This window comes from Scyliorhinus canicula, chromosome 12 (assembly GCF_902713615.1).
Source record: "Scyliorhinus canicula chromosome 12, sScyCan1.1, whole genome shotgun sequence".
Classification (NCBI taxonomy): domain Eukaryota; kingdom Metazoa; phylum Chordata; class Chondrichthyes; order Carcharhiniformes; family Scyliorhinidae; genus Scyliorhinus; species Scyliorhinus canicula.
In genome coordinates this window covers 58,238,936-58,265,182 of record NC_052157.1, presented here as the reverse complement: position 1 = coordinate 58,265,182, position 26,247 = coordinate 58,238,936, and the positions used below count along the sequence as shown (strand labels likewise).

At 47.1% G+C, this 26,247-nt stretch overlaps 1 protein-coding gene across 1 annotated transcript in view; it reads left to right on the top strand.

Moving 5' to 3' along the window:
• The window catches only part of LOC119974257 (hemicentin-1-like), a 63,481-nt gene extending 37,642 nt beyond the window's left edge, over positions 1-25,839 (top strand). The window contains exons 16-18 of the mRNA XM_038813027.1: positions 2,092-2,173; positions 21,951-22,157; positions 25,690-25,839. Of these exons, the coding sequence (XP_038668955.1) occupies positions 2,092-2,173; positions 21,951-22,157; positions 25,690-25,839 (439 nt within the window). The remainder of the gene's footprint in view (positions 1-2,091; positions 2,174-21,950; positions 22,158-25,689) is intronic.
• The last annotated feature ends 408 nt before the right edge of the window (positions 25,840-26,247 follow it).

The following is a 26,247-nucleotide window of genomic DNA, read 5'->3' as shown; positions in this document are numbered from 1 at the left end:
GTGTCGGACTGGGTCTCTGCCATGAGCGGCACCACTCCCTGCTCGTGGACGCGGTTCGACTCCTCTAACAGCGTCTGCAGAGTCTGGAAGGCAGCCCTCATCCCGTCGTTGTTTCCCTGGGTTTCTTGAGGCATCGGCTGTGCGGGTGGGTTGAGAAACTCCAGGAACTCCGAAAACGTCTGGGAGCCAGCTGCATCCTGGCCTCCGTGATTCCGGGCCCTCGGTTGCTCCGACCTCCACCTGCTATACCTGCTCAGCTGTGATGTGCGAACCAGACTGTGACCCAGGAGACTCATCACTAAATAGGCCCGCCGGGGTGAGTGTCTCTGGGATGATGGATGTTGTGGGAGATAGCAGTGCCACAAGCCCGATGTTGTCGCAATTTAGCGCCTCCTCAATGGTGTGGGGCCGCTCAGAGTCCGGAGGGTTATCGCTGGCCATTTCCGTGGCTTGTGTTCTCGCCACCCTCTGGGCGTCTTGATCCGCAGATTGGGTTGGGGAGGATGGGACTCCCCGCTGATCGGGCACCCTCTGTCATGCGGCCCCGGGTGAGGTGGAGGCAGATGCCTGTGTCCGTCTGCAGCCAGACGGCCCTGGTCGTTCGGCATCACGTCCTAGGGAAGAGAATGAGACGGGTTATTTAGATTTGCTCGGCAGGCCGCTGGACGGTCCCAGTGGGCAGCGTGTGAAGGGACAGAGGATGGGGGAGGTGTCCCAGTGGGCAGGGTGTGTGAAGGGACAGAGGATGGGGGAGGTGTCCCAGTGGGCAGGGTGTGTGAAGGGACAGAGGATGGGGGAGGTGTCCAAGTGGGCAGGGTGTGTGAAGGGACAGAGGATGGGGGAGGGGTGGGTGTTTGTCAAGGAGGGTTGTCTCACTTGCTGCAGATCCGCCAACATCGCATAGCGCGACATCCCGGGTGGCAGACCCCCCAACAAGGTCCAGTGCCCTCTGCTCATAGGTGGTGAGGGGGTGCAGGTTGGGCGAACCCCCTCCAGTCTTGTGCCGCTCACGGTTGTTGTGAGCAGACTTGGCCTGTTTGGGGAGGGTACATAGGTAGATCATTACAATACGGCAGGTATCAGCAGTCCGTTCAGATACTGGCACAGTTTGGGGGTCAAGTTGTCATAAGACTATTGCATCTCTCCACGGGGCCAGAGCGCTGGGTCTCAAATAACTCTGCCCCAATCCCCCTCCACCCCCCCCCCCCCCCCCCCGTGCCAGGGGGGGTGGTGGGTGATTAAGTAAAGGGGGGGGGAGGGATGGTTGTGACCAGGGGGCACCTTCTTGGCACTTACCCTGGCAGCCCTGGTGAGGTTGTGAAGCTTTTTCCGGCACTCCTCTGCAGAGCGAGGGGTCTGCCCCACAGCACTGACGGCAGCAGCCACCTCACGCCAGGCCTGGCCTACCGCGCTGGCAGGTTGGCGATGCCCTCTCCGCGGGCGGATGATGCCCCTCCTCTGCTCGACAGCATCGAGCAGCGTCTCGACATCGGCCTCCACAAAACGAGGTGCAGCTCTCCTGGGCTCCGACATCATGGCCTACGGATTCTGTGCTCGCCCGTGCCTTTTTACAGCGTCAGGCGGCGTCACCTGGGTGTGATCGTGTCGTCGCCACGTTCCGTCGTCATCGCGCACGTGATTGACGCGGCCGCGTTACTAGCCCATTTCCCGGAAGTGAATACCTCGGGAAATGGACCCTTCCCGACCGTCGTAAAACGCGCCCGTTTTTTACGACAATTTCACGATTTTTCGCGGGTGCGGAGAATCGCACCCATGGTTCCTGTGTCCACTATAATCCCCTATGATCCAAGATATCTTTCATTGTCCTGCTTCCAGCTCATTACAAATGAGTTCTTCTGATCTGGAAGGTGCTGCCTGAAAGGGCGGTGGAAACAGATTCAATAGGAACTTTCAAAAGAGAATTGGATACATTTGTGAAGGGGAATATTTCAGGGCAATGGCGGAAAGAGAAGGAGGGAGCGTTGGGTTAAGAGACAGTCCAGCGTTAGGAGAAGGTTACAGTGAGCTCTGTGTGTGCTGCACTGACCCTTTGATTCATGATAACGACAGTGCGATATTGTGTTATTGCAGGAGGAAGACAGCGACGGAGGACAGAGTTTCAGAGATCAGTGACATTGAATTGAGCCCCAGTCCACTCACTGTGAATCACCAGGTACAGGAGCTGTTTACACTTATCCCACATAGTCAGTACTGAGGGAGCGCTGCAGCGTCAGAGGATCAGGAATAAGGTAGCGCTGCAGTATCAGAGGTTCAGTGCTCAGGGGGTGCTGAACTGCCAGAGATTCAATACTGAGGGAGTGCTGCAATGTTGGAGCGTCAGGACTGAGGAAGTGCTGCACTGGCAGAGGCTCAGTCCCGAGAGAGTGCTGAGGGTCAGTACTGAGGGAGTGCAGCACTGTCAGAGGGTCAATACTGAGGCATTGCTGCACTGTCGGAGGGTCAGTACTGAGGGAGTTCTGCACTGTCAGAGGGTCAGTACTGAGGGAGTGCTGCACTGTCAGAGGGTCAGTACTGAGGGAGTGCTGCACGGTCAGAGGATCAGTACTGAGGGAGTGCTGCAGTGTCAGATGGTCAATACTGAGGCATTGCTGCACTGTCAGGGGGTCAGTACTGAGGGAGTGCTGCACTGTCAGAGGGTCAGTACTGAGGGAGTGCTGCACTGTCAGAGGGTCAGTACTGAGGGAGTGCAGCACTGTCAGAGGGTCAATACTGAGGCATTGCTGCACTGTCGGAGGGTCAGTACTGAGGGAGTGCTGTGTGGTGATATGATCTGCATACCTGTCTGCCATTGGGCCAGAACGTCGGCTTACCATTGGCCCTGGCCGGTCATGTGCCTCTCGACCGATTGGCTGAGAGGCTGAGTTAACCACGCCTCTATTAACGAGGTATAAATGGTCAGACGCCTGACAATCGTCCTTTCCATTGTAGACGATCGCAGAGCTGTGTTCTAGTCTATTAAAGCCGGACTTTGGTAAATCACTCGCCTTGCGTACAATTGATGGTACATCATGCTGCACTGTCAGTGTTGGTTTCTTTCACATGACATGAGTGAAGGTTTTAAACCCACTGAGCCATGACTAACACTAATGAGGCTACACAATAATTGAACCCTATCAGTGTTAGTAAATGATGTGAGAATGTCTTCTGTTTCCATTTCTCTGTAGGGTAAACAGAACATGCTGCATACTGACCCACAGAACACAACCAGAGAGGGGGAGACATCAGCTCCCCACAGATCCCTCTGATAGTCCAGTGGGAGGAGCTGCGGGACATGGGAACCCTGACACACCAGGCCACTCTCTCTACGTCAATCCCTAAGTCTTGAGTGGTGACTGGAATGTACACTTGGAAGAGAAGATGGAATACGCACAGATAAAATTTGATTGAAACTGAGTGTGAAACAGAAAGATGGGGTGAGGAGAGGAGGGGCTGGGGCGATGGACTGAGATTCCTGGGAACAGAAGACATCCCACTGCAGGAGAGAGGGACTGAATAGGTTTGCGATTGACGTGATTTGGATGAAATGCTGAGCCACTGCGGACAGAGATTCAATTGTCTCAGTCTCTATCTCTCTTTGGGCGCAATTTAACTAAATGGGAACAAAGTCCGATAGCGAGGGGGTTTAGCTGCTTGTTTCCCGGGCCTCGCAGTGCCGAGAAACATATAGCTTCACAACGCCCGTCTTAAATAAGGGTCTTGAGCAGAAAACATGCAGCCGAGGCAGCACATGGCCCCGTTTTCTACACCAAGGAGCTCCGCTCGCCTGAACTCCTCAGTATAGCAAGAGATCGGGAGGCCATTTCATAATGCGATCCCGATCTCCGAGGCTCCTGATGCGACTACCGAACCCCCTTCTAGCCCCAATGCACTGTGGGACAGTCCTCCCACACCCCCTTGTCCCCCGTCCCCGGCCGCCCCCCAACATCCGCACAGGGCACCACTGGCCCGATTGCCAGTACACAAACAGCCAGCTTGGCACCCTGGCAGCGTCACCTGGACACCATGGCAGTGCCAGGCTGGTACAGCCAATGTGCCAGGCTGGCACCGCCAGTGCCAGGGTATCACACCAATCAAAGGGCATGCACCTGGCAGCCTCCTATTCCCTCAGAGATGCCTACAAGTGCCGTTCTGTCTCCTCCCCATTTGTGGAGACCAAGGTCTCCAAGGCAAAGGGGATAGATCCCATCACCTCGGGTACCTCGGGAAACTGTATATTACAGTGAGACTAGCTGTCATACTCTAATACGTAGATTTCCTATGAAGTGATACCGGCCACAATGGGTGGGATTCACATCGCAAACTCTTCTTGCAATAATTGTAAAAACGTTTCCTATTTCAGAGATCTCTCCGTTTCCCCATTAAAACAGATTCCTTGATTTTCCATCTCCCAGTGTTCCTGACCTCACATTCTAAATCCCAACGACCTTCTGTGCAAAGGCTGTCTCTCCGTGCATCCTGTTAGTCTGCATTTCACAAAGGGAAGGCCAATTGGGAGAGGCTATTTGGCCCATCTGCTAATCCTACCCTATAAACACTGGGATCCTCTATTACACCATCTGTCAGCCTCCTGAATGACTCCAATGTTTCTGACATCCGCCCCCCCTCCCTGATCAAGATCCAATCCTAGGTTTCCATCGTTCTCTGTGATTCGATTCAGTCCTGAACTCCTCTGAACTCCTCCAATGCCCATCACTCCACCATTGACAGCCGTGCCTCCAGCTGCCTGTGGCCCAAACTCTGGAATTCCATTCCTAAATCTCTATACTTCTCTCTCTCTCTCTCTGTCTCTCTCCCTCCACCATTGACAGTCAGGCGTTCAGCTGTCTGTGGCCCAAACTCTGGAATTCCATTCCTAAATCTCTATACTTCTCTCTCTCTCTCTCTGTCTCTCTCCCTCCACCATTGACAGTCAGGCGTTCAGCTGTCTGTGGCCCAAACTCTGGAATTCCATTCCTAAACCTCTCCACTTCTCGGTCTCTCCCTCTCCCTCTCTGTTTCTCCATCTCTGTCTTTCTGGCTATGTGTATGTGTGTCTCTCTCTCTTTTTCCTCCTTCAAGACGCTCCTTACAAATCAACCTCTTTGACTGAGCTTTTGATGACCTGTCCTGAATGTCTCTTTGTGTCTCAGAGACAGATTTCTATCTGCTTAACAATCCTGTGAAGGCCCTTGGGATATTCAACTAAATTAAAGGTACATAGTAAATGCATCACATGATAACAAATAATCATGTTCTGTGAAGCTGGTTTAATAGAATGTGGAGTCCGCACTGAGAAACAATAAAGAACTTTAATTTATTCACCATTACATTACATACAACTCCTAGTAGATCCCGACCAGGTCTCTGCTGGTCGGTGCCTTACTGGCCGACGTTTTGTACATAGCTGAATGGAGTTCCCCCATCCATCAGTGGGGGAGCTTGTACTCAGTGAGAACCATGGGGAAGATAAGCTGTGTGGACACATCATAACCCAGGGACTGTCTCATTGAGTGCAGCCAACATGGTCAAATAGTGAGCTTTGTTAGCAGATCTGAATGAGCTTTCTGAATGCTGCACCTTTTTCATCCTGTGATGGATTGCAAGAAGTTTTGGCATTTTGTATAATATTACATTTATTAACACAGGGAATTAAAATGCTCAGGCAGTTCTGTACAGATATATTTGTATTTAACATATTGCTCTGGGGCAAATGTCCTGCTCCAATCCGTTAATTTATATTATTGAGTTCTCCTCCCAAATTCTGTAAATGACTGTTGTCGGAGCGTTTTCAGGGACTGAGTATCGAGCTGGCTTTCACATGGGGTCCTCCCTCTTAGTTAAAGCTCAGCTAAATGCAAGGCCTGTGGACACATCAACTCTGGTTAAGACGGCTTTATTTTTCAAGGTTGGTCAACGTACGAGGGAGAGTGGTTTGGATAAATGCCCAAACCACTCTACTTTACATTGTTTCAGGTGCAACAGTAATACAATTTCCAAAAATTAGTTGAACTCGATCCAATCCTTGTAGCTGTCGATTTTACCTTAACCAATGAATTTTACTTTAGGCAGCATGGTGACTGCATGATCAGCTCATGATTTAACCTCATCCTGTTCCCTGGCCATCTATTGTTTTCCAGGATTCTTGTATCCGCTACTTCTTGTTCCCTCCTACCCCCATTTTCTCTTATCTCAGTGGTTCCTGCCTGTATCATTGTTTGTCTGGGTGCAGGATGTTGAAGCTGGTCCCTCTATGGATTGTTTGAGCGCAGGATGTTGGGGCTACTGATAAGAAATGCTTATTGAACTGGCTATGTTATTGCTGACCACATTATTTCTGTCATGTGAAATTAGCTAGCTTAAATCCCATCATGCATTGCGGTCACTGCTTTTAGCAAGAATTTAAATGGCTGTTCTGCTATGTTCTAAGAATACATGTTTAATGGTTAATAATGATTACTGGATATACTTTCTATGATTAGTTTCAATCCTCAATAAACTAACTTATTAGTTGAGGGGGGGGGGGGGGGCGCAGTTACTACTACGAAGATGCTTACCTGTAAATATGTATGTTAATTTTTGCGTGTTTGTTTTTGTTTGTTTTTTTTTTTGTTTCTCTCTCCTAACAATTTGTAATTTGTTCAATATAAAATACGAAAACTGAATAAAAACATTTATAAAAAAAAAAAAAAAAAAAAAAAAATAAACTAACTTATGTTGAACTATTTTAATACTCTCCTGCCAGTGGTGGTACTGTAACTTCATCATTGTCCTTCTCAGAGGTTGCAAGATTTCTCTCAGTTGTGTTTCTGATATTATTCAGATGCAGGGTATGGGGGGGAAATCTTCATACTGCAGATACAATGTTGCTAAGATAAAAAGAACAAAGAACAAAGAACAAAGAACAAAGAAAAGTACAGCACAGGAACAGGCCCTTTGGCCCTCCAAGCCTGTGCCGACCATGCTGCCCATCTAAACTAAAATCTTCTACACTTCCTGGGTCCGTATCCCTCTATTCCCATCCTATTCATGTATTTGTCTAATGCCCCTTAAACGTCACTATCGTCTCTGCTTCCACCACCTCCTCGGGCAGTGAGTTCCAAGCACCCACTACCCTCTGTGTAAAAACCTTGCCTCGTCCAACTCCACTAAACCTTGTCCCTCGCACCTTAAACCTATGTCCCCGAGTAATTGACCCCGCTACCCTGGGAAAAAGCTTCTGGCTATCCACTCTGTCTATGCCCCTCATAATTTTGTAGACCTCTATCAGGTCGATCCTCATAGCTAATGCCCTCCATACCAGGCAACATCCTGGTAAATCTCTTCTGCACCCTCTCTAAAGCCTCCACATTCTTCTGGTAGTGTAGCGACCAGAATTGCACACTGTACTCCAAGTGTGGCCTAACTAAGGTTCTATACAGCTGTAACATGACTTGCCAATTCTTACACTCAATGCCCCGGCTAATGAAGGCAAGCATGCCGTATGCCTTCCTGACTACCTTCTCCACCTGTGTTGCCCCTTTCAGTGACCTGTGGACCTGTACAACTAGATCTCTCTGACTTCAATACTCTTGAGGGTTCTACCATTCGCTGTATATTCCCCACCTGCATTAGATCTTCCAAAATGCATTACCTCACATTTGTCCGGATTAAACTCCATCTGCCATCTCTCCGCCCAAGTCTCCAAATGATCTAAATCAGGGGTGGGCAAACTTTTCTGTGCAGGCCACATTCAGAAATTCACAATTTTAAAGGGCCGCATAGTATATTAAGTAAAATAATTAATATTTAAAATTGCCAAAATAAAAGGTTTTTAAAGAAAAAAAAGCAATTAATTTTTATTAATTAATATTTTAAAGTAGAAACTTTACATGAAACACATTTATTTGAAAAACAAAGTAACTCAGTTTAAAGAAAAAAAAGCAATTAATTTTTATTAATTAATATTTTAAAGTAGAAACTTCACATGAAACACATGTTGTGCCGAGCAATGATCACCCTACTCAAGTCAACGTATCCACCCTATACCAGTAACCCAACAGTCCCCCCCCCCCATTAACCTTAATTAAAAATAAAAAATAAAAATTTAAAAAAAAAATTTTTTTTTTTTTTTAATGACTTGATCTTGGTGGGCCACATAAAGACCTTTGGCAGGCCGCATGCGGCCCGCGGGCCGTAGTTTGCCCACCCCTGATCTAAATCCTGCTGTATCCTCTGACATTCCTCATCGCTATCCGCAATTCCACCAACCTTTGTGTCGTCTGCAAACTTATTAATCAGACCAGTTATATTTTCCTCCAAATCATTTACATATACTACGAACAGCAAAGGTCCTAGCACTGATCCCTGCGGAACACCACGAGTCACAGCCCTCCAATCAGAAAAGCCCCCTTCCATTGCTACTCTCTGCCTTCTGTGACCTAGCCAGTTCTGTATCCATCAAGACAGAGGAAGGTGAAATGTCCCCCGCACCCTTTTTACAAAGGCTACCCAGGCCGAGGTGAGAAAGGACATTTGCACCAAACAATTACCAACATAGAACATAGAACAGTACAGCACAGAACAGGCCCTTCGGCCCTCAATGTTGTGCCGAACAATGATCACCCCACTTAAACCCACGTAACCCGTATACCCGTAACCCAACAATCCCCCCATTAACCTTACACTACGGGCAATTTAGCATGGCCAATCCACCTAACCCGCACATCTTTGGACTGTGGGAGGAAACCGGAGCACCCGGAGGAAACCCACGCACACAGGGGGAGGACGTGCAGACTCCACACAGACAGTGACCCAGCCGGGAATCAAACCTGGGACCCTGGAGCTGTGAAGCATTGATGCTAACCACCATGCTACCGAGCAATGACAATCTCCAACAAGAGAGAACATAACCATTGACATTCAATGGCATTACCATTGCTGAATTCCCTCACTATCAATATCTTGGTGTTGCCTGGACTGGGAAAACAAGTACTGTGGCTACAAGAGCAGGTCAGATTCTAGGAAACTTGCAGCGAGTAACTCCCCTCCTGACTCCCCAAAGCCTGTCTGCCTTCGACAAGGTGCGAATGAGGACTGTGGATGAGTGCAGCTCCAACAGCGCTCAAGAATCTCAACACCATCCAGGACAAAGTAGATAACTTAATTGCTACCCCATCCACAAGCATTCAATACCTCCACCACCGACACGCAGTGGCAGGTGTGTCTACCATCTACAAGATACACTGCGGGAACTCATCAAGTCTGTTTTGATAGCACCCTCCAAATGCACAATCATTATCGTCTGGAAGGACAAGGGCAGCAGATACTGGGAACACCACCATCTGGAGGTTCTTCTCCAGGTCACTCAACATGCTGACTTCATAGAATCTCTCCAGTGCAGAAGGAGGCCGTATGACCCATCGGGTCTGCACCAACCTTTTGAAACAGCACTATAAACAGGTCCACTCCCCCTCCCTACACCTGTAATCTAAACTGCACATCCCGAGACACAAAGGGGCAATTTTAGCATAGCCAATCCACCTAATCTGCACATCTTTGGACTGTGGGAGGAAACCAGAGCATCCGGAGGAACACAGAATGTTACCCAAGGCTATAATTGAACCCTGGTCCCTGGCACAGTGAGGCAGCAGTGCTAACTTGTGTGCCACCGTACTGCTCACATTGGGAATATATGGGCCGTCCCTTCACTGTCGGTGAGTGAAAATCCTGGAATTCCCGCCCTGAAGGCACGGTGGGTGTCCTGACACCTCAGAGACTGCAGTGGTTCAAAGGAAGCTCACCATCACCTTCTCAAGAGGAAATAAGGGATGAGAAATAAATGTTGGTCCAACCAGTGAGGCCCACATCCCTTAAATTAAACTTTTAAAAAAGAAGCATTAATTGGTACACTCGAGGAACCTTCAATTCAGATGGAGGAGGCATTAGAATGGCTCTCTTTACCAAGAGGGGATGAAGCATTCAAGGATACAGAGGTAAGTGAGAGTGGAAATTTCAGAGGCAGTGATGATAATCTTCCAGTCTTCCTTAGATACCGGGTTGGTACCAGTGAACTGGAGAACTGCGAATGCGACATCCTTGTTCAAAGAGGGGAGCAAGAATAAACCCATCAACCACAGACCAGGGATGGGGTAACTTCTGGAAACCATAGTTCAGGCCAATATTAATGGTCACTTAGACAAGTGCAGGATAATTAAGGAAATCCAGCATAGATTAATTCAGGGAATATGATAGGCAGGATTCTCCGTCTGTTCATGACAGCGGGATTCTCTGGTCCAGGTGAAATGGATGGGAGATTTGGCTGAATGCCAAATCCTCCATGCCCGCCAGGTAGTGCGGCTGACTCACAATGGCAAATCCCGGCCCATGTTTAATTAACTTGCTGGAGGTTTTGAGGTCGTAACAGAGAAGGTTAATAAGGGCAATGATGTTGATGTGGTGCACATGGAGTTTGAAAGGTATTTGACAGTGTGGTTCAACAGACTTGTGAGCAAAATTCTACATTGTAGAATTGTAGTGATTTGCATATCTGTGTAGATATATAAGGGGTCAATGCAGATGCACTACAGCTAAGCAATCTCTAGAGGCAGCACGGGAGATGTATAAATACAGACAGACAGGAAGTCAGGACACTCTTCACAGGAACGGCAGCTGGTGAGTAGGACACAGAGAGGCAGCTCAGATGTAACATAGTATAAATGCTGGAGAGAGAACAAACACATGCAAATAAAGCATCTACTTCAACTGTAAGACTACAAGTTTTATTCAGACACAAGGAATAACACATGGTACCAGGGGACTTCAGAATGCTTACTATAAGGTTACACAAGATGCAGACACAGAAAGATCAAAATGACAAGAAAACTTCTACCGGACATTCAACGTGGAGAAACTTCTCTGATTCAATTAAACTCATTGGAACTCCACCGCAGCTGAAAACAACCAGTAATTTAAGTCATAGATGGAAAAGCTTTAAACAAATGTTCAAAATATATATCATAGCTGATGATTTGAGAACAGCCTCAGAAGAAATGAAAAAAACACTGCTCCTAGAAGGACATGAAGCTAGAGAAATATAAAATGGCATTAAAGGTGAAGACAACACCAAATTAGAAGTAATACTCAAAAAAATTGAAGATCACTGCAACACCAGTAACAGGACATTCAATGCTTGGAGACCAAATTGCACAGGGAATGAGTGATGCGAAACTCAAACAATTATTACCAGAACAAAAAGATTTAACACTGAAAATTGCGATTGACAAGTGCAGATCACAAGAAAAAAATAACTTTAAGGTTTTAACAAGACAAAAAGCCATAAAAGTTCTTTTCCACCGGTCTGAAGAAGTGAAATTGGCGTCTGAGCACATGTTAAACTGCCTGGTGAACAAAAGATGCAAATCTGGGTCTGCGCATGCACAGTAAACAGAAGCTGCACATGTGCAGTTGAAAATAGCCGTTTTGGACTCAGATCATTCTGCACATTCGCAAGCCACGCATGCGCAGTCAGCAAAAGATCGAACACCAGAGTGCGCACGCGCAGTTTACAAAAAAGCGCACAGGAAAGGAACATCGATTTGCGCATGCACAATCAATTCCTACGTTCCACGTTATGAGCGTCATGACGTCAGATGCTTCAGACCACACCCAGCTGAAGGGGAAATGCCCAAAAATCACAAACAAGACCCTTAAAGGCACAAAATCAACAAATTCAATCGAAAAAGGCACAAGAATGCCTGAACTTTTACTAGCAGTTCAAAATAACTTTCGCAGCACCCTGGAACAAACAGTTTGCACCACCCAAAGTGAAGAGCACAATAACAAATCCAAAACAAAAAAAAGATGATTTGTTTATTGAAAAATACTACTCAGACATGGCTGAGTTATTTGGATATGTTAATCATAGCATCAGCGACACGGTGGAAAAGCTCAACACAATTCTACTCATGGTAGATTAATCCAATACCATAATGCAATGGCAGATCGTCGATACATTGGATGAAAACAACCTGTCAAATACCCAAGAAGAACACAACGCCACACAGAAAGTACTGACCAACTCTGTTCAGAGAGCACAAATTGACTCCACAGAGAGAACACTGCACGACTCCACAGAGAGAGCGGTGAAAGACTTCACACAGAGAATGATGCAAGCCTCCACAGAGAGCTCGTTGACAGACTCCAAAATGGAAGTAATTAATGACTACATAGCGAACACCATGCATGATCAAGATCATGAAGGTCTATCAACCTCACGTGAACAAGAAAAAAAAGACTATGAAAGTCTTCCCAGCTCACATAATCAACTAAAAGACAATGTAAGTTTACCCACTGTATGTGAAAACAGTGACAATGTGATCACAATTGACACACAGGATGTGCAGAAACACAGCGAGACTGTCTGCACAGAAGCACTCAACAATCAGAGTAGGGCTACTCATGAGTCCAGTGAGACCACGTCAATTGAAACCTCATCCACTCTAAAGTACCATCAAGAAAATGAAATCTTGAAGATTTTGACTCCAAAAGAACAGCACCAAGTAACCAAAGATTTTTTTTTAATAAATTTAGATTACCCAATTATTTTTCCAATTAAGGGCAATTTAGCATGGCCAATTCACCTACTCTGCACATTTTTTGGGTTGTGGGGGTGAAACCCATGCAGACACGGGGAGAATGTGCAAACTCCACAAGGACAGTGACCCAGAGCCGGGATCGAACCTGGGACCTCGGCGCCGTGAGGCAGCTGTGCTAACCACTAGGCCAGCGTGCTGCCCTCCAAGAAACCAAAGATTATTCAAATGAACCAGAAATGACTCTAGAAGAGGAGTACCAAGGAAGCAAAGAAGAAAAATCAAATCCACCACAAATGGTTGACGTCACCAAGATCAATGCAACATCAGATCATTCTCACAATACTCAAGAAGAAACGCTCAATGAAACAGCAGATACCACAAAGGACACTGACACCAATAACTTGGAGAATGACTCAAATTATCCACATGGAACAATCATTGAGCACAACAAGAACAACAAAAACCACAGGAAGCACAGCAGAAACAAGAGCAACAACAGCAATAACAAAAACAACAAGAAGCACAATAAGCACAACAAGAACAACAACAAAATCGACAAGAACAACAACAAAAACTACAAGAACAACAAAAACAACAACAAGAAGCATAACAAAGACGAGAACAGCAACAACAAGCACGACAAAAACAACAAGAACAATAATGAAAACAACAAACAGACAGAAACAACAACAATGAAAAAACGACCTGTACAACATGGCACAACTCTGCACATGAAGGACAATGCAACAGCACACTGCAAAACAATGACAATAATACAAACATACTGTCTTAATAATTAATCTTACAAAATTACATTTGCTCCAGAACAAACAAGCACACCAGCTTTCAAGGCAGATGACACATTAAATCGATACCACAAGCTCAGAAAAAAGTTCACGTCAGTCAACATCAGTGGTTCGACCATTCAAACACCTCATGATGACTTGTTGGTTACTTAAAACACAAGAACACTGTTGACATTCACAAAGGAATCACAATACCAACATCACCACGTCAACAACAGAAAAAAGAACTCAACCGAACAAATTCATAACGTTTGGACTCATAAATTATTTTATTAAGATTGGACTGATAAATATTAATTGTCACTGGACTAGTTAACCAGAGACCAAGAGTAATGCTCTGGGGACCCAGGTTCAAATCCTGCCACTGCAGATGGTGAAATTTGAATTCAATAAAAATCTGGGATTAAAAGTCGAATGATGATCATGAAACCATTGTCGATTGTCGTAAAAAACCATCTGGTTCACTAATGTCCTTTAGGGAAGGAAATCTTCCATCCATCCTTACCTGGTCTGGCAGGTCCCACAGCAGTTGACTCTTAACTGCACCCTCAAGGGCAATTAGGGATGGCAATAAATGCTGGCGACACCCATGTCCCTTGAACGAGTAAAACAAAACGGCCTCCCTCGAGCCGGTTATTCAAAAATTTGAGGAGGCCCATAATCCCCCCTCAAATGTGTCACACAGGAACAAGAGGAGGCCATTCAGCTCCCTGGAGCCTGTTACACAAATATGGGGAGGTTCATTCAGCCCCTCAGCCCTGTTGCACAGAAACAGGAGGAGACCCATTCAGCCCCTTGAGTCTGTCACAGGAACAGGAGTGTGTTGATATGCCTGTGCATAGTTCTGTAAAAAGTTAGCAATGGGACCTCCAACCAGCTAGTGGCGTCAACATCATGCGACCTGAGATCCCCGTCAGTTGGTAGTAGGACATACGAGAGGATAGCCGCACTTGCTTAGAGTAGTTCCAGGAGAATTCACTGAATTCATTTAGTAGCCTCTATCCATATAGTAATCTGTAATCTTTCCCCGTGTTTGTTAATAACTCATATTTCTAATCAAACAACTAGATGTTTTGTGTACATCATTACTACGGCCCCATCACAGAACACAACAAGGAGGGGACCCATTCAGCCCTCTCAAGACATATCAGAGGAGGAAGCCTATTCAGACCCTTCAAGCCTATCACAGGAACAGCAGGTGATCCATTCAACCCCCTGAAGCCTGTTACACGAGAAAGCAGGAGGCCCATGTAGCCCCTTCAGGGCAGTTCCACAGGAAGAGGGGGAGGCATATTCAGCCTTCTCGAGCCTATTGCACAGAAATATGGGGAGGCCCATTCAGCCCCTTTGATCCTGTTACACAGATCATTCAGCTTCAAGGTCCTGATGCCCAGCAACAGGAGGAGGTCCATCCAGTCCTCAAGCCAATTTTGTGGGAATAGGAGGTCACTCATTCACAGTCTTGGCACAAAGGGTTAACAGTTTGCTCACAGGACAAGGCAAAATGCCATTTTCTCACTTTGACACAAAACACCACCCATTTTGACTCACGGCGATGCATCATCCTTTTCTAATTAAGTACACAGAGGGAGCAGCATGTCAGCAGTTACTCCCCAGGCAAGCAGTCTGACAGGTCCTGGGTAAGTAACATAACGATTGGGATTCATTTCCATGATCAACATTGTGCAAAGTTTTAAAGACAGATTCCAAAGACTGATTTTGAAAGATTTCTACTTATAATTGAGATCTGAGTGTGAGGCCCAAATCTGTCGCACAGAACGTTATGCTTGTTCAAGGACCGAGAGAAGTGTGGAGATGCACTTTGGAGCGTCCTAGGTGGTGAAAGTTCTTCATTGTTTTTCCTGCTTAAAGCCTTGTAATTCTCTACAGACCACCCATCATCCCACAAGGAATCAAATTAGTCTGTGAAGACATTGTCTAAAAGCAGTTCTGGTCTCTCGAGAGCTGTCGGACAAGAGGTGAGGTCTCATTAACTCCTTTCTCTATCAGAGCTTGAAGCCGATGAAATATCTGGGAGTGCACAAAAATCGGGGAATCTTACTTCCTCTTTTCATTTCCCCAATGTAATAACCTCGTTGAATATGGTTAAGAGTGTTTGTAACAGGTCAATTCATTGAGCCATGATTGAGAACCAATTTAGCAATGATCCAGTGGACAATCTCACGCCAAGTCCCATTCACGCATCACCCCTGTGGCTCACTGATGTACACTGACTCCCTGCCTGACAGCAGAATTGTAGAGAGTGGAGATTTTGGAGGGCTGGAGGAGTTGAAAGAGATAGGGAGTGGAGGGTTGGGTTATGGAGGAAGGATGATGGTCTTAAAATGGAAGCTGGTGGAGCTGGGAGGTGATCTATTGCAGTGATTGACAGGCCAGTAGACTGAGATGAAATGCCAGAATAATAACTGGCCATTCAAGTCCACCCTGATGATAGGACTCGGAGAGGATTAGCCTAAAATGTGTTTCTTTTGCTGATTTTTGTCAGAATTTACCAAGTAGACAACACCGCCTAGATAGACGGGCTGTTCAGCGTCACACTTCCTGTCCATTCTCACCCTGCTAGAAACTTCGATAAGGGTGAAAGATAACTGAAAAAGAGAAGGAAGGCAGAGCAGTCAGAGTGTAAAGGTGTCAAATATTCACTTTGCATATTTGTCTTTGCGCTCAACACACGCAGAGCTCAGGATAGTGGCACATTGCTAATGTGTCTGCTGGAGTGGGATCACTGCTGAGCTTGGGACAATTCAGTCTGCAATATTGCATCGTAATGATCAATACGACAATATGTGTATGTAATACGACAACTAGTCAAAGGGCTGGTTTAGCACAGTGGGCTAAGGCAGCTGGCTTGTAATGCAGAGCAAGCACAGGTTCAATTCCCGCTCCAGCCTCCCCAAACAGGCGCAAGAATGTGGCGACTAGGGGCTTTTCACAGTAACTTCATTGAAGCCTACTTGTGACAATAAGTGATTATTATTATTATTATGTGCGGTTTGGATCAGAAATTATCCCTCAGACGATGAGGATCCAAAAAGGTTCCTCAGACAAGGAGTATCCAAAGAGATTCCTTCGACAAGGAGGATTCCCAATAAATTTCTTAAACAATGAGGTCCAGGAAGATTCCTTACACAATGAGGTGGCTTAGCATGAAATTCTTGGTAGCAGAGGGTGGTTGGTTGATTACTTGATCATCAGCACCAAAATCAAATTCAAAATCTCATCTGACTCTTCATCACTGTCACTACTATTAAATTCAGAATCCTCTTTCTTATGGTCACTGTAGTTCTTAGAATTATCAGACTTTGGTTCTCTACCACTGTCCTTTGATATGCGAACAACACCTATCAACATTTCTTCACTCAATCATTTACAGCCAAATGAGTTTTCCTAACTCCCACATACCCTACCGTTATCTCCAGTACTTCCCTTGGACTCTAGGTAATTATGGGTGAAGCTTCAACTTTCACTCCTACCAAATCTAAATAACGTGCTCTTTCCAAGAGCTAGCACAGACTCAATGGGCCGAATGGCCTCCTTCTGCACTGTAAATTCTATTATTCTGTGAAATCATTTCCCAAAAGTAAGTCTACTCCTTTACTGAAAATTCCTTAACCACTCCAACAACTACGGGACCTGCCATTAAATCACACTCCTATTGTACCTTATACAAAGGAATTGGGATACAACCTCCACCTATCCCATTCACTAGTACATTAGCTTTCATTGAGCTCTCTGGATGGAAAATCAAATCCTTCTCCAATACAAAAGTTTGAATGGCCCCTTAAAATTGCTATGGTTTGGCTATATCAGTTGAGGAAAAGGGGATGAACTTCCCCTTAGCCAAAAACCTGGCATATCTCTCATCTACCTCACTCCACACACCTGTTGCTGTAGCAGCATTTACCTCAGGTCTCCTAAGTCCAGTTAAAGTCACAGTCTGCCCTGTAGCATTCTCTATTTTTGTTGTCTTTTCAGAATCCTCCTTATGAACCCCCATTGCAACTTCCAACATGCTGAATTAACGTGTCCCACCTTATTACAATTGTAACATCTAGGCTTTCAAGTCTCATCTCCACTCTCAGTACCTTACTTCCTGGTCGGAGGAGGAGATCTCGGAGCATTCCCAGCTATCCATTCCTTCCCTTGGCTGCTTCCTGTCCTTTTCAAAATTATGGGGGTGATGGAACAAAGGTTTAAATTTATGGACTAACTCATAATTGCCAGTCATATTTGCTGCTTTTCTCGCAGTTTTCACCTCTCGTCTTCAATATGCGTTCTTATTATAGAAGGTAGGGAATTCTGCAAATCCGCTAAGAGAATGACCTCTCTCAGAACCTCATAGGTAGTTTTAACTCGAATGCTCATTCCCACCTATACATTTTTTTCTGCTTAACCCTTTCAAATTCTGCTTAAGTCTGTCCCAGCTGTCTTCTTAAAATCTGACATTTCTGCCTATATGCTTCAGGAACCAATTCATTTGCATCCAGACCAGCTTTTTTTTTTTACTGCATCACAATTCTTAGGCTCCTGCTCTGACTGGAAAACATAAACGTCCCATGCACACCTGTCTATTTACGCTGCATGGATAATGTCCACCTTTCTCTCGGCCACCCTATTTGTGTTGCTATTTTCTCAAAAGCCCTAAAAAATGATTTTACCTCTTTCTCATCAAATTAGGGAGGACCTGCAGAAAGTTAAACATATCGCTACTGTACTAGGTTCCGTTCCAGGATTAAGAATCCCTCTACTTTCTGCCAGTGGGGCAACACGGTAGCACAATTGGATAGCACCGTGGCTTCACAGCACCAAGATCCCAGGTTCGCTTCTCCGCTGGGTCACTGTCTGTTCTCCCTGTATCTGTGTGGGTCTCCTCCGGGTGCTCCAGTTTCCTCCCACAGTCCAAAGACGTGCAGGTTAGGTGGATTGACCATGCTTAATTGCCCTTAGTGTCCCGAAAGGTTAGGAGGGGTTATTGGGTTACGGGATAGGGTGGAAGTGAGGGCTAAAGTGGGTTGGTGCAGACCCAATGGGCCGAATGGCCTCCTTCTGCACTCTATGTTTCCTGCTCATTTTCCAGTGCCTTAAACTAGAAGTCTCACTCTTTTGTTTTTGCCTCTTTCTCTTTCTTCTCTCCCTTTTTCCTCTCTCTCTCATTCCAGCCTCCTCATTTCCATGTCCATTTCCTTTTCCTTCTCTCCATTTCTTTTTCTTGTTCTTTTTGCCTCAGCTCCATTTCTATTATTTTTAATTCCCTTTTATGCTCTAACTGTAACCAAATGCTGTCCAGCTCAGTTCCCCCCCCCCCCAGAAAACACCCCTGATGCTACAGTACCTTGTGGGCTGCCCTATGTTCCTTGCATCTCTTTCAAAGTTAAATGTTGAACAATCGCTTCAATTCTCTTATAAGGCCATGAGGCATAAGGAGCAGAATTAGGCCACTTGGCCCATCGAGTGTGCTCCGCCATTCAATCATGGCTGATATTTTCTCATCCCCATTCTCCTGCCTTCTCCCCATAACCCCTGATCCCCTTATTAATCAAGAACCTATCTATCTCTGTCTTAAAGACACTCAGTGATTTGGCCTCCACAGCCTCCTGCGGTAGAGAGTTCCACAGATTCACCACCCTCTGGCTGAAGAAATTCCTCCTCATGCTTTAGTATGAGATTGTCTCCTCTGCTTCTAGTTTTTCCGACAAGTGGAAACATTCTCTCCATGCCCACTCTATCCAGGCCAAGCAGTGTCCTGAAAGCTTCAATAAGATCCCCCCTCATCCTTCTAAACTCCGAGTACAGACCCAGGGTCCTCAACCGTTCCTCATACGGCAAGTTCTTCATTCCAGGGATCATTCTTGTGAACCGCCTCTGGACCCTTTCCAAGGCCAGCACATCCTTCCTTAAATATGGGGCCCAAAACTGCTCACAATATTCCAAATGGGGTCTGACCAGAGCCTTATACAGCCTCAAAGGCACATCCCTGGTCTTGTATTCTAGCCCTCTTGACATGAATGCTACCATTGCATTTGCCTATTAACTGCCAACTGAAACTGCACATTAACCTTAAGAGAATCGTGAACAATGACTCCCAAGTCCCTTTGTGCTTCTGATTTCCTAAGTATTTCCCCATTTAGAAAATAGGGAAATGCTCTTCATCATCTTATTTGTAGCTGGAACTCTATTTTTAATTCTCCAACCGATTTGACTAGCTTGTCTTTTTGAAGCTCTTTTAAACAAACCAGAGATAAGTCTTCCCCTTAAGAAAATATTCAGCAGCTTCCAAAGCCATCCTGTTATTTCAATACAAACCAGGTGTATTCTTTTAAAATTCATATGGAACCTAAACTTTGCCTTCGACTATTCCAAAAATCCCAAACCCGAGCCTCCAATTTATGTTATGTCACCCTGGGCAGGTGCGCAGTCAATTCCAGGCACATGTGCCCTGGAGTCACAAGTGAATTGACCAATAATTCTCAAAAAAATCCCGAAATCATTGGCCCTTGGCAGTAAATACACCTGTGTAACGTCGAGCTAAACCCTGACTTGCCCTTTAACTGTCCCACCCTCCACCCACACACATACAAGACAGACAAACACAGAGGGGGGAAGAAAAGGATGGAAATATAATAATGATTAAGGTCAGAAGATAACAGGTCTTGCTGCAGATGATGAGTTCTTCCATGCACTTTCCACTAAAGACTTTGGTTTATAGCCTGCAATGATCATCCTTGCAGTTAGCAAGATCTTACTCACAGACATTCGAGCAGAGGCCCTGGCTTCACATCAGCCTGTCTGCAGAGAGAGATATCCAATTTTGGTCTCTGCTTGCAGCCAAACGTTCTTCAGAGACCGTTGGTTCCTACAGTGGCCTTTTAGTGAGAATTTTCTGGTTCATTCGCGAGAAAACGGAGTGGGAAAAAGAGAGATTTTCTCTCTCAGCTGTCAAAGCGAAATGGAAAGCTCTTTAGGTCTCTGAACCATTTCCGTGGGAATAGACCTAATCACAAACTTGTTACCAGGCAGAGCACCGGCTTTTAGGCTAATTCATTGGTCCCCAGCCAAATCAGTCAAACCAAGTCATCATTGACACTGGCCAATCGAGAATAACTAGTCAAAGTCAGCACCATCTTCTTGATCTTGGATCCTGCTGATTGAAATAAAGGTGCAGGCTGCTTTGTCTTAAAGTCACAGGTCCAACACCCATGGATCAAAAATGTAACATCAAAAATAAAAGAAAGGGGTAATAAGGGAATAAATAGTGAACAAACTGGAAGGACTTTTACAACCATCAGAGGGTCAGTACTGATGGAGTGCTGCACTGTCGCAACATCAGTACTGAAGGAGTGCCGCACTGCTGGAAGGTCAGTACTGAGGAGGTGCTCCGGTGTTGGAGGGTCAGTATAAAGGGAGTGTTGCATTGTCTGAGGGTCAGTTCTGAGGGAAAGCTGTACTGTCGTAGGGTCAATCCTGAGGGAGATCTGATCTGTCAGAGGGTCAGCACTGAAGACATGCTGCACTGTCGGAGATCAGAACTGAAGGAGCGCTGCGTTGTCATAAGGTGGGGCCAGCATTGAGGGATTGTTTCACTATCAGAGGGTTAGTGCTGAGGGAGAGCTGCAATGTCGGAGAGTCAATATTGAAGGAGTGCCGCATTGTTGGAGACCGGTACTGAGGGAGAGCTGCAATGTCGGAGAGTTAATAGTGAAGGAGTGCTGCATTGTCGGAGGGTCAGTATTGAAGGAGGCTGCATTGTCAGAGGGTCAGTATTGAAGGAATGCTGCATTGTCGGGGGGTCAGTACTGAAGGAGTGCTGCATTATCGGAGGGTCAGTATTGAAGGAGTGCTGCATTGTCGGAGGGTCAGTATTGAAGGAATGCTGCATTGTCGGAGGGTCAGTACTGAAGGAGTGCTGCATTATCGGAGGGTCAGTATTGAAGGAGTGCTGCATTGTCGGAGGGTCAGTATTGAAGGAGTGCTTCATTGTCGGAGAGTCAGTATTGAAGGAGTGCTGCATTGTCGGAGGGTCAGTATTGAAGGAGTGCTTTATTGTCGGAGGGTCAGCACTGAGGCAAAGCTGCTCTATCAAATGTTCAGCACTGAAGGCAGGCTGAACTGCAGATATTCCAACTTTCAAATGGGACTTTAAACAGGCCCCCTTATTGCCGTATCGAGTTGGTATAAATATCTTCCGGTCACTATCTGAAGAAAAGCAGAGAGTATCCTCCTGGTGCCCCAACCAACGTTAATTTATCAAATACTGGTTCTTTACTTGTCAAATTTTCTTCTCATGGGATCTTGCTGTGTAAAGTTTGGTTGCTGCATTTCCTTCATTACAGCGGAAACAAATCTGAAAAGAATTTGATTGGATGAGAAACTCTTTGGGGTCTTCTGGGATTGACATTCATGGGGTTCGAATCCACGACATTCTGCTTCAGCGATGAGAGAGAGGGTTAAATCCACTCAGTCACGACTGACACTAATGAGGCAAAACAATAATTTAACCCTATTAGTGCCAATAAATGATGTGAGAATGTTTTCTATTTCCATTTCTCTGTAGGGTAAACAGAACATGCTGCTTACTGACCCCCGGAACACACCCAGAGAAGCAACTAAAGAGGTTGAGGCCCCAATTCTCCAAGATCTCTCTGAAGGTCCAGTGGGAGAAGCTTCTGGACATGGAAAACCCGACAATCCCACTGACCTTCTCTATGTCAATCCCCAAATCTTGAGGGTGCCCACCAGTGATAGGCTATCCACAGGGAAGGTGAGGTGAAATGCGCACAAATCAGATTTCAAAGAAACCGAATGTGAAACGCGGCGAAGGGGTGGGTTGGGGAGGACTGGGGGTAGCGATTAAGTTTCCTGGGAAAATTTTACAACCCACTGGGCTAAAGGGGGAGGATGGAAATTAATGAATCTGTGATTGGCGGGATTTGGGATGAAATGGTTCTTCAGTGAAGACGTGATTTTGAGCCACTGGGGACAGAGATTCAAGTCTCTCTCTCTCTCTTCTTAACTCTCCTTTTTGTCTTTCTTTCTCTCTCTATGCATTTCTCTGTCTCGTTCTGTCTCAGCCCTTTCTGTCTCTGTCTCACTCTCTCTCAGTCTCTCTCTAGTCTCAAGTCAAAACCTACTTTTAAATAGGGTTAGTAAACACAGGAACAGGGCCATGTTGCCCCTCAAGCCTGTCCCACCATTCAATGAAATCACGGGTGATCTGTGATATTTGATGTATGGAGATGTCTTGGAGAAACTGCTTTGAGAGAGAGAGAGACCCTTCCGTAAACCACCTGTACATTCTTGCCTGTGTCAAACTCCTGTTTAACTTCACAGCATTCAGCAACAAGCTCCTGTTCTGTTCACAGAAAAATCTAAACTGAAACTCAACACCTGACTGCCTCAGCCTCTGGCTCCTCCCATTAATTTCATAATCTCCAACCCACTAACTGGGTTATGACCATCTTACTGAGGCTAACCACAATCCCTCAATTATCTAAATCCCAGGAAACCTTCTATCTCTAAACAAAATGCCATTCACCTAATTTAGGTAAACAGGATATGTGGTTGGAATAAATGGTGATCTTACTTTTACAATGCTTTAATTACACTTTCTGCAGTCACATTGTCTGCCTGTCCTTTAAACCAGGAGTTAAAAATACAATATTATGCGGTGATACAAACTCACTGTGTAGACACAAGCAATTCTACTGCACAAGAAGAGGCCACTTGGAATGTTATGCCTGTTTGCCCTATCCCCTTAATCCAAACCTTTCCTCCATTCATCCCATACCCCCAAGCTAGCTTGTAGAACTCCCCGTGATTCCCACTCTCATGTCCCAATATTCCAATAATGTTTTGGAAGGATCCAGTTTGTTCCATGTTTAGTCCCTTATTTCCCCTTTGCTTTTGCTGTTACACTTTTGATCCACGGATGTTTAATGGACCTGAGACTTTAAGGTAAATTGGCCGGTGCCTTTAATTCAAGCAGAGGATTGCAGCAGCAGGAGGGATCAGTGATGACTCAGGTTCATTGATGTGTCTGATGGCCAAGGATTTGGCCCAAAAGGTCAATTCTTTTACGCCACAGGGTCCTTCCAGGCTCTGAGTGGGGAACTGTCTGGGATTTCACAGACCTCAGTGCCTCGGTGCCTCAATACATCCACTTCAAGGTGGACTGAGCCCACTGGGATGCCCGGGCAGTGGGGTTCGCTGGCATCACCGGGATTCCCTGGATCCAGGGGGTGATCAACGGGATACATGTCCCCCTGTGAACACCTGCAGATGACAGGCCGCTCTGCACAAACAGAAAGGGTTTCCACTCGATCAACGTGCCGCTGACGTGTGACCATCAGCTATGCATCGTTCACCTGTGCGATTGATACCCGGGCAGTGTGCACGCCATCTTCACCCTGGCACATTCACCGGTTCCTGACATTTTTGAGATGCCCCCCGGCTGGGATTTGGTTCCTGGGCGACAGGGGTTACCCAATGCAGTTGTGGCTGATGACGTTTATCCAGAGGCCACAGGCAGTTGCGGTGACCCACTACAATGATGCCAATGCAGCAACCAGGAGCATGATCGAGTGCTGCTTCGGCCTCCTGAAGATGCGGTTCAGGTGGCTGGACCGCTCCGGTGGGGCCCTCCAGCATGATGCTGGCCTACTGTGTCCTCTACAACATCGCGCAGCAGAGGGACGATGTGCTGGAGGAGGAGAAGGAATGCCAGGCATCGTCCGGATGAGGAAGATGCGGAAGAGGGAGCGGGTGGGGTGGGCCTGGACCCCAGGCAGGCAAGGGAGGCTGCACGATATGTGTTCCAGGGGCAAACTGCACGGGAAGTTCTGATCACCTACAAGTTCACCGACTAGGGGGATGGGAGTAGATGGAGGGACGGGGCAATGGCCACGGGGCACGGACACCGCATCCCACCCCCAGATCCCCTCAATACCTCCCCGGCCATCTCCTACCTGCAACCCCCTCCGTGGTACAGACCTATGGGGTGTGGGCCCAGGATTGGCAGTAACAGTGTGTCTGGTCCATGGGATGGAGGATGGTGACAACCCTCTCTGCGATGAGCTCTGGTGCTCGACATCATTTGACAACATCGCACTCCTGCCCACGGTAACACTTACCACCGTCAGTCCACCCACAGGGTCCGTCCACACCCCTTTAATGTCCGCCCATCCCCCCCTTCCCCCAGCCAGCCCAGACCACCATATCCCTCACACCCACCGGACAGAGCACCGAGCTGGGTTGTAATGGTGGTAGCAGGTATTTATTGTGAACGAATATATACAGATTTGTGCCCTAGCCCCTATAACTAGTGCTCAGTACCCGTGCCAACGTATGTGGTTCCCCATACGGTACAGCAGGAATGGAGGCGGTCTGCTGTGATTCCCGCCCTGCGACCTGAGCTGTTCCGTTGGCCGGTGGGGCTTTGGCGGGGGCTGGGGGGGACAGGTGAGGGTTGGTCCTTGGGCGGCGAGAGGGGATACAGGGGAGCACTATCTGGCAGGCCAGGTCCGCGTGGGGCCAACACCACGTTGGACAGCACAACTACTGCAGGTCGCTGCCGTGCGCATACACGCGGCCACGGACCCGGCAATTCTCCGTCCGTATCTGCAGGTAAAGCCGATGGTTTTACGTGATGCGGCTGCTAGCCCCCTCCAGGTGATGCATGATCCGGACATAGCCTCAAACTCGGAGAATACAGCCCTTAGTCTCAGAAATGGAGAATTCCTCTGATTAGCTTTCTCGTCAGCAAATCCCACGCTATCAGCAATCTAGGGGTTGCCATTTACCAGAAACTGAACTGAACTAGCCATATAAATAATGTGGCTGAAAATGTGGCCCAGCGGCACAGTGGTTAACACTGCTGCTTCACCCACGTTCAATTCTGGTTTTGGGTGACTGTGTGGAGTTTGCCTGTTCGTTCCATGTCGGCGTGGGTTTTCTCCGGGTGCTCAGGTTTCCTCCCACAGTCCAAAGATGTGCAGGTGGATTGGTCATGCTAAAATGCTCCTTATTGTCCAAAGATGTTCAGGTTGGGTGGATTGACCATGATCAATGCGCCTGGTTACGGGGATAGGTCGGGGGAGGAGGAAGCCTGGGTGGAGTTCTCCTTCGGAGGGTCAGTGCTGACTCGATGGGACCCACCCCCACCGGAGTGTAACAGTGCCCCCACCCTGCACCACCTGCCAGCACCCATAGTGGCCACCGTGGCTGGGTGTCCCTGCCACGAGGCCACCAGCCACCCATCCCATTTCTAACACTGTACATTTTCTGTCTTCCCCCAGGAGAAGTCAGCAGACAACCATGAGAAGGAGAAAACCAGAGGGAGACCGCCAGGCCTGTGGCCCCTCACTGCAGCTGAGCAGCGGGCACTGGACCTGATCAGTTGGCCCGGGGATACAGCGGTCACCAAGGCAGAGGTCGGCATTGGGTGAGCAAGTGAGACGCTGCTGAGTTGCGGTTCTCCATGGCACATGTATCACCACCCTCAGCCCCCCCCACACAACACCAATTCTCCACCCCACCCCCCAAACCACCACCACCCCTCAACCACATCCCGCTCCCACACTGCCCCCTCCACCGTCACCCAGCACCCCAACTCGTTGTCCAATCATGCATCTTGTCTTGTGTCTTGCAGGGTCATCTGGCGATGAGGCAGGCTCTTCTGGTGCCCCTCACCCCCGACCCCAACCAGAACCCCAGGAGGAGATCAGCTAGGAGGAGGAGGGGGAAAGGGACACCGGTGGAACAGGCCGGAGCACCAGTCCGGGGACAACACTGACTTCCTGTCGCCAGCTGTCTCCAACACCCTCAACCATCCCAGAACCACTCCCCTCGGTTGC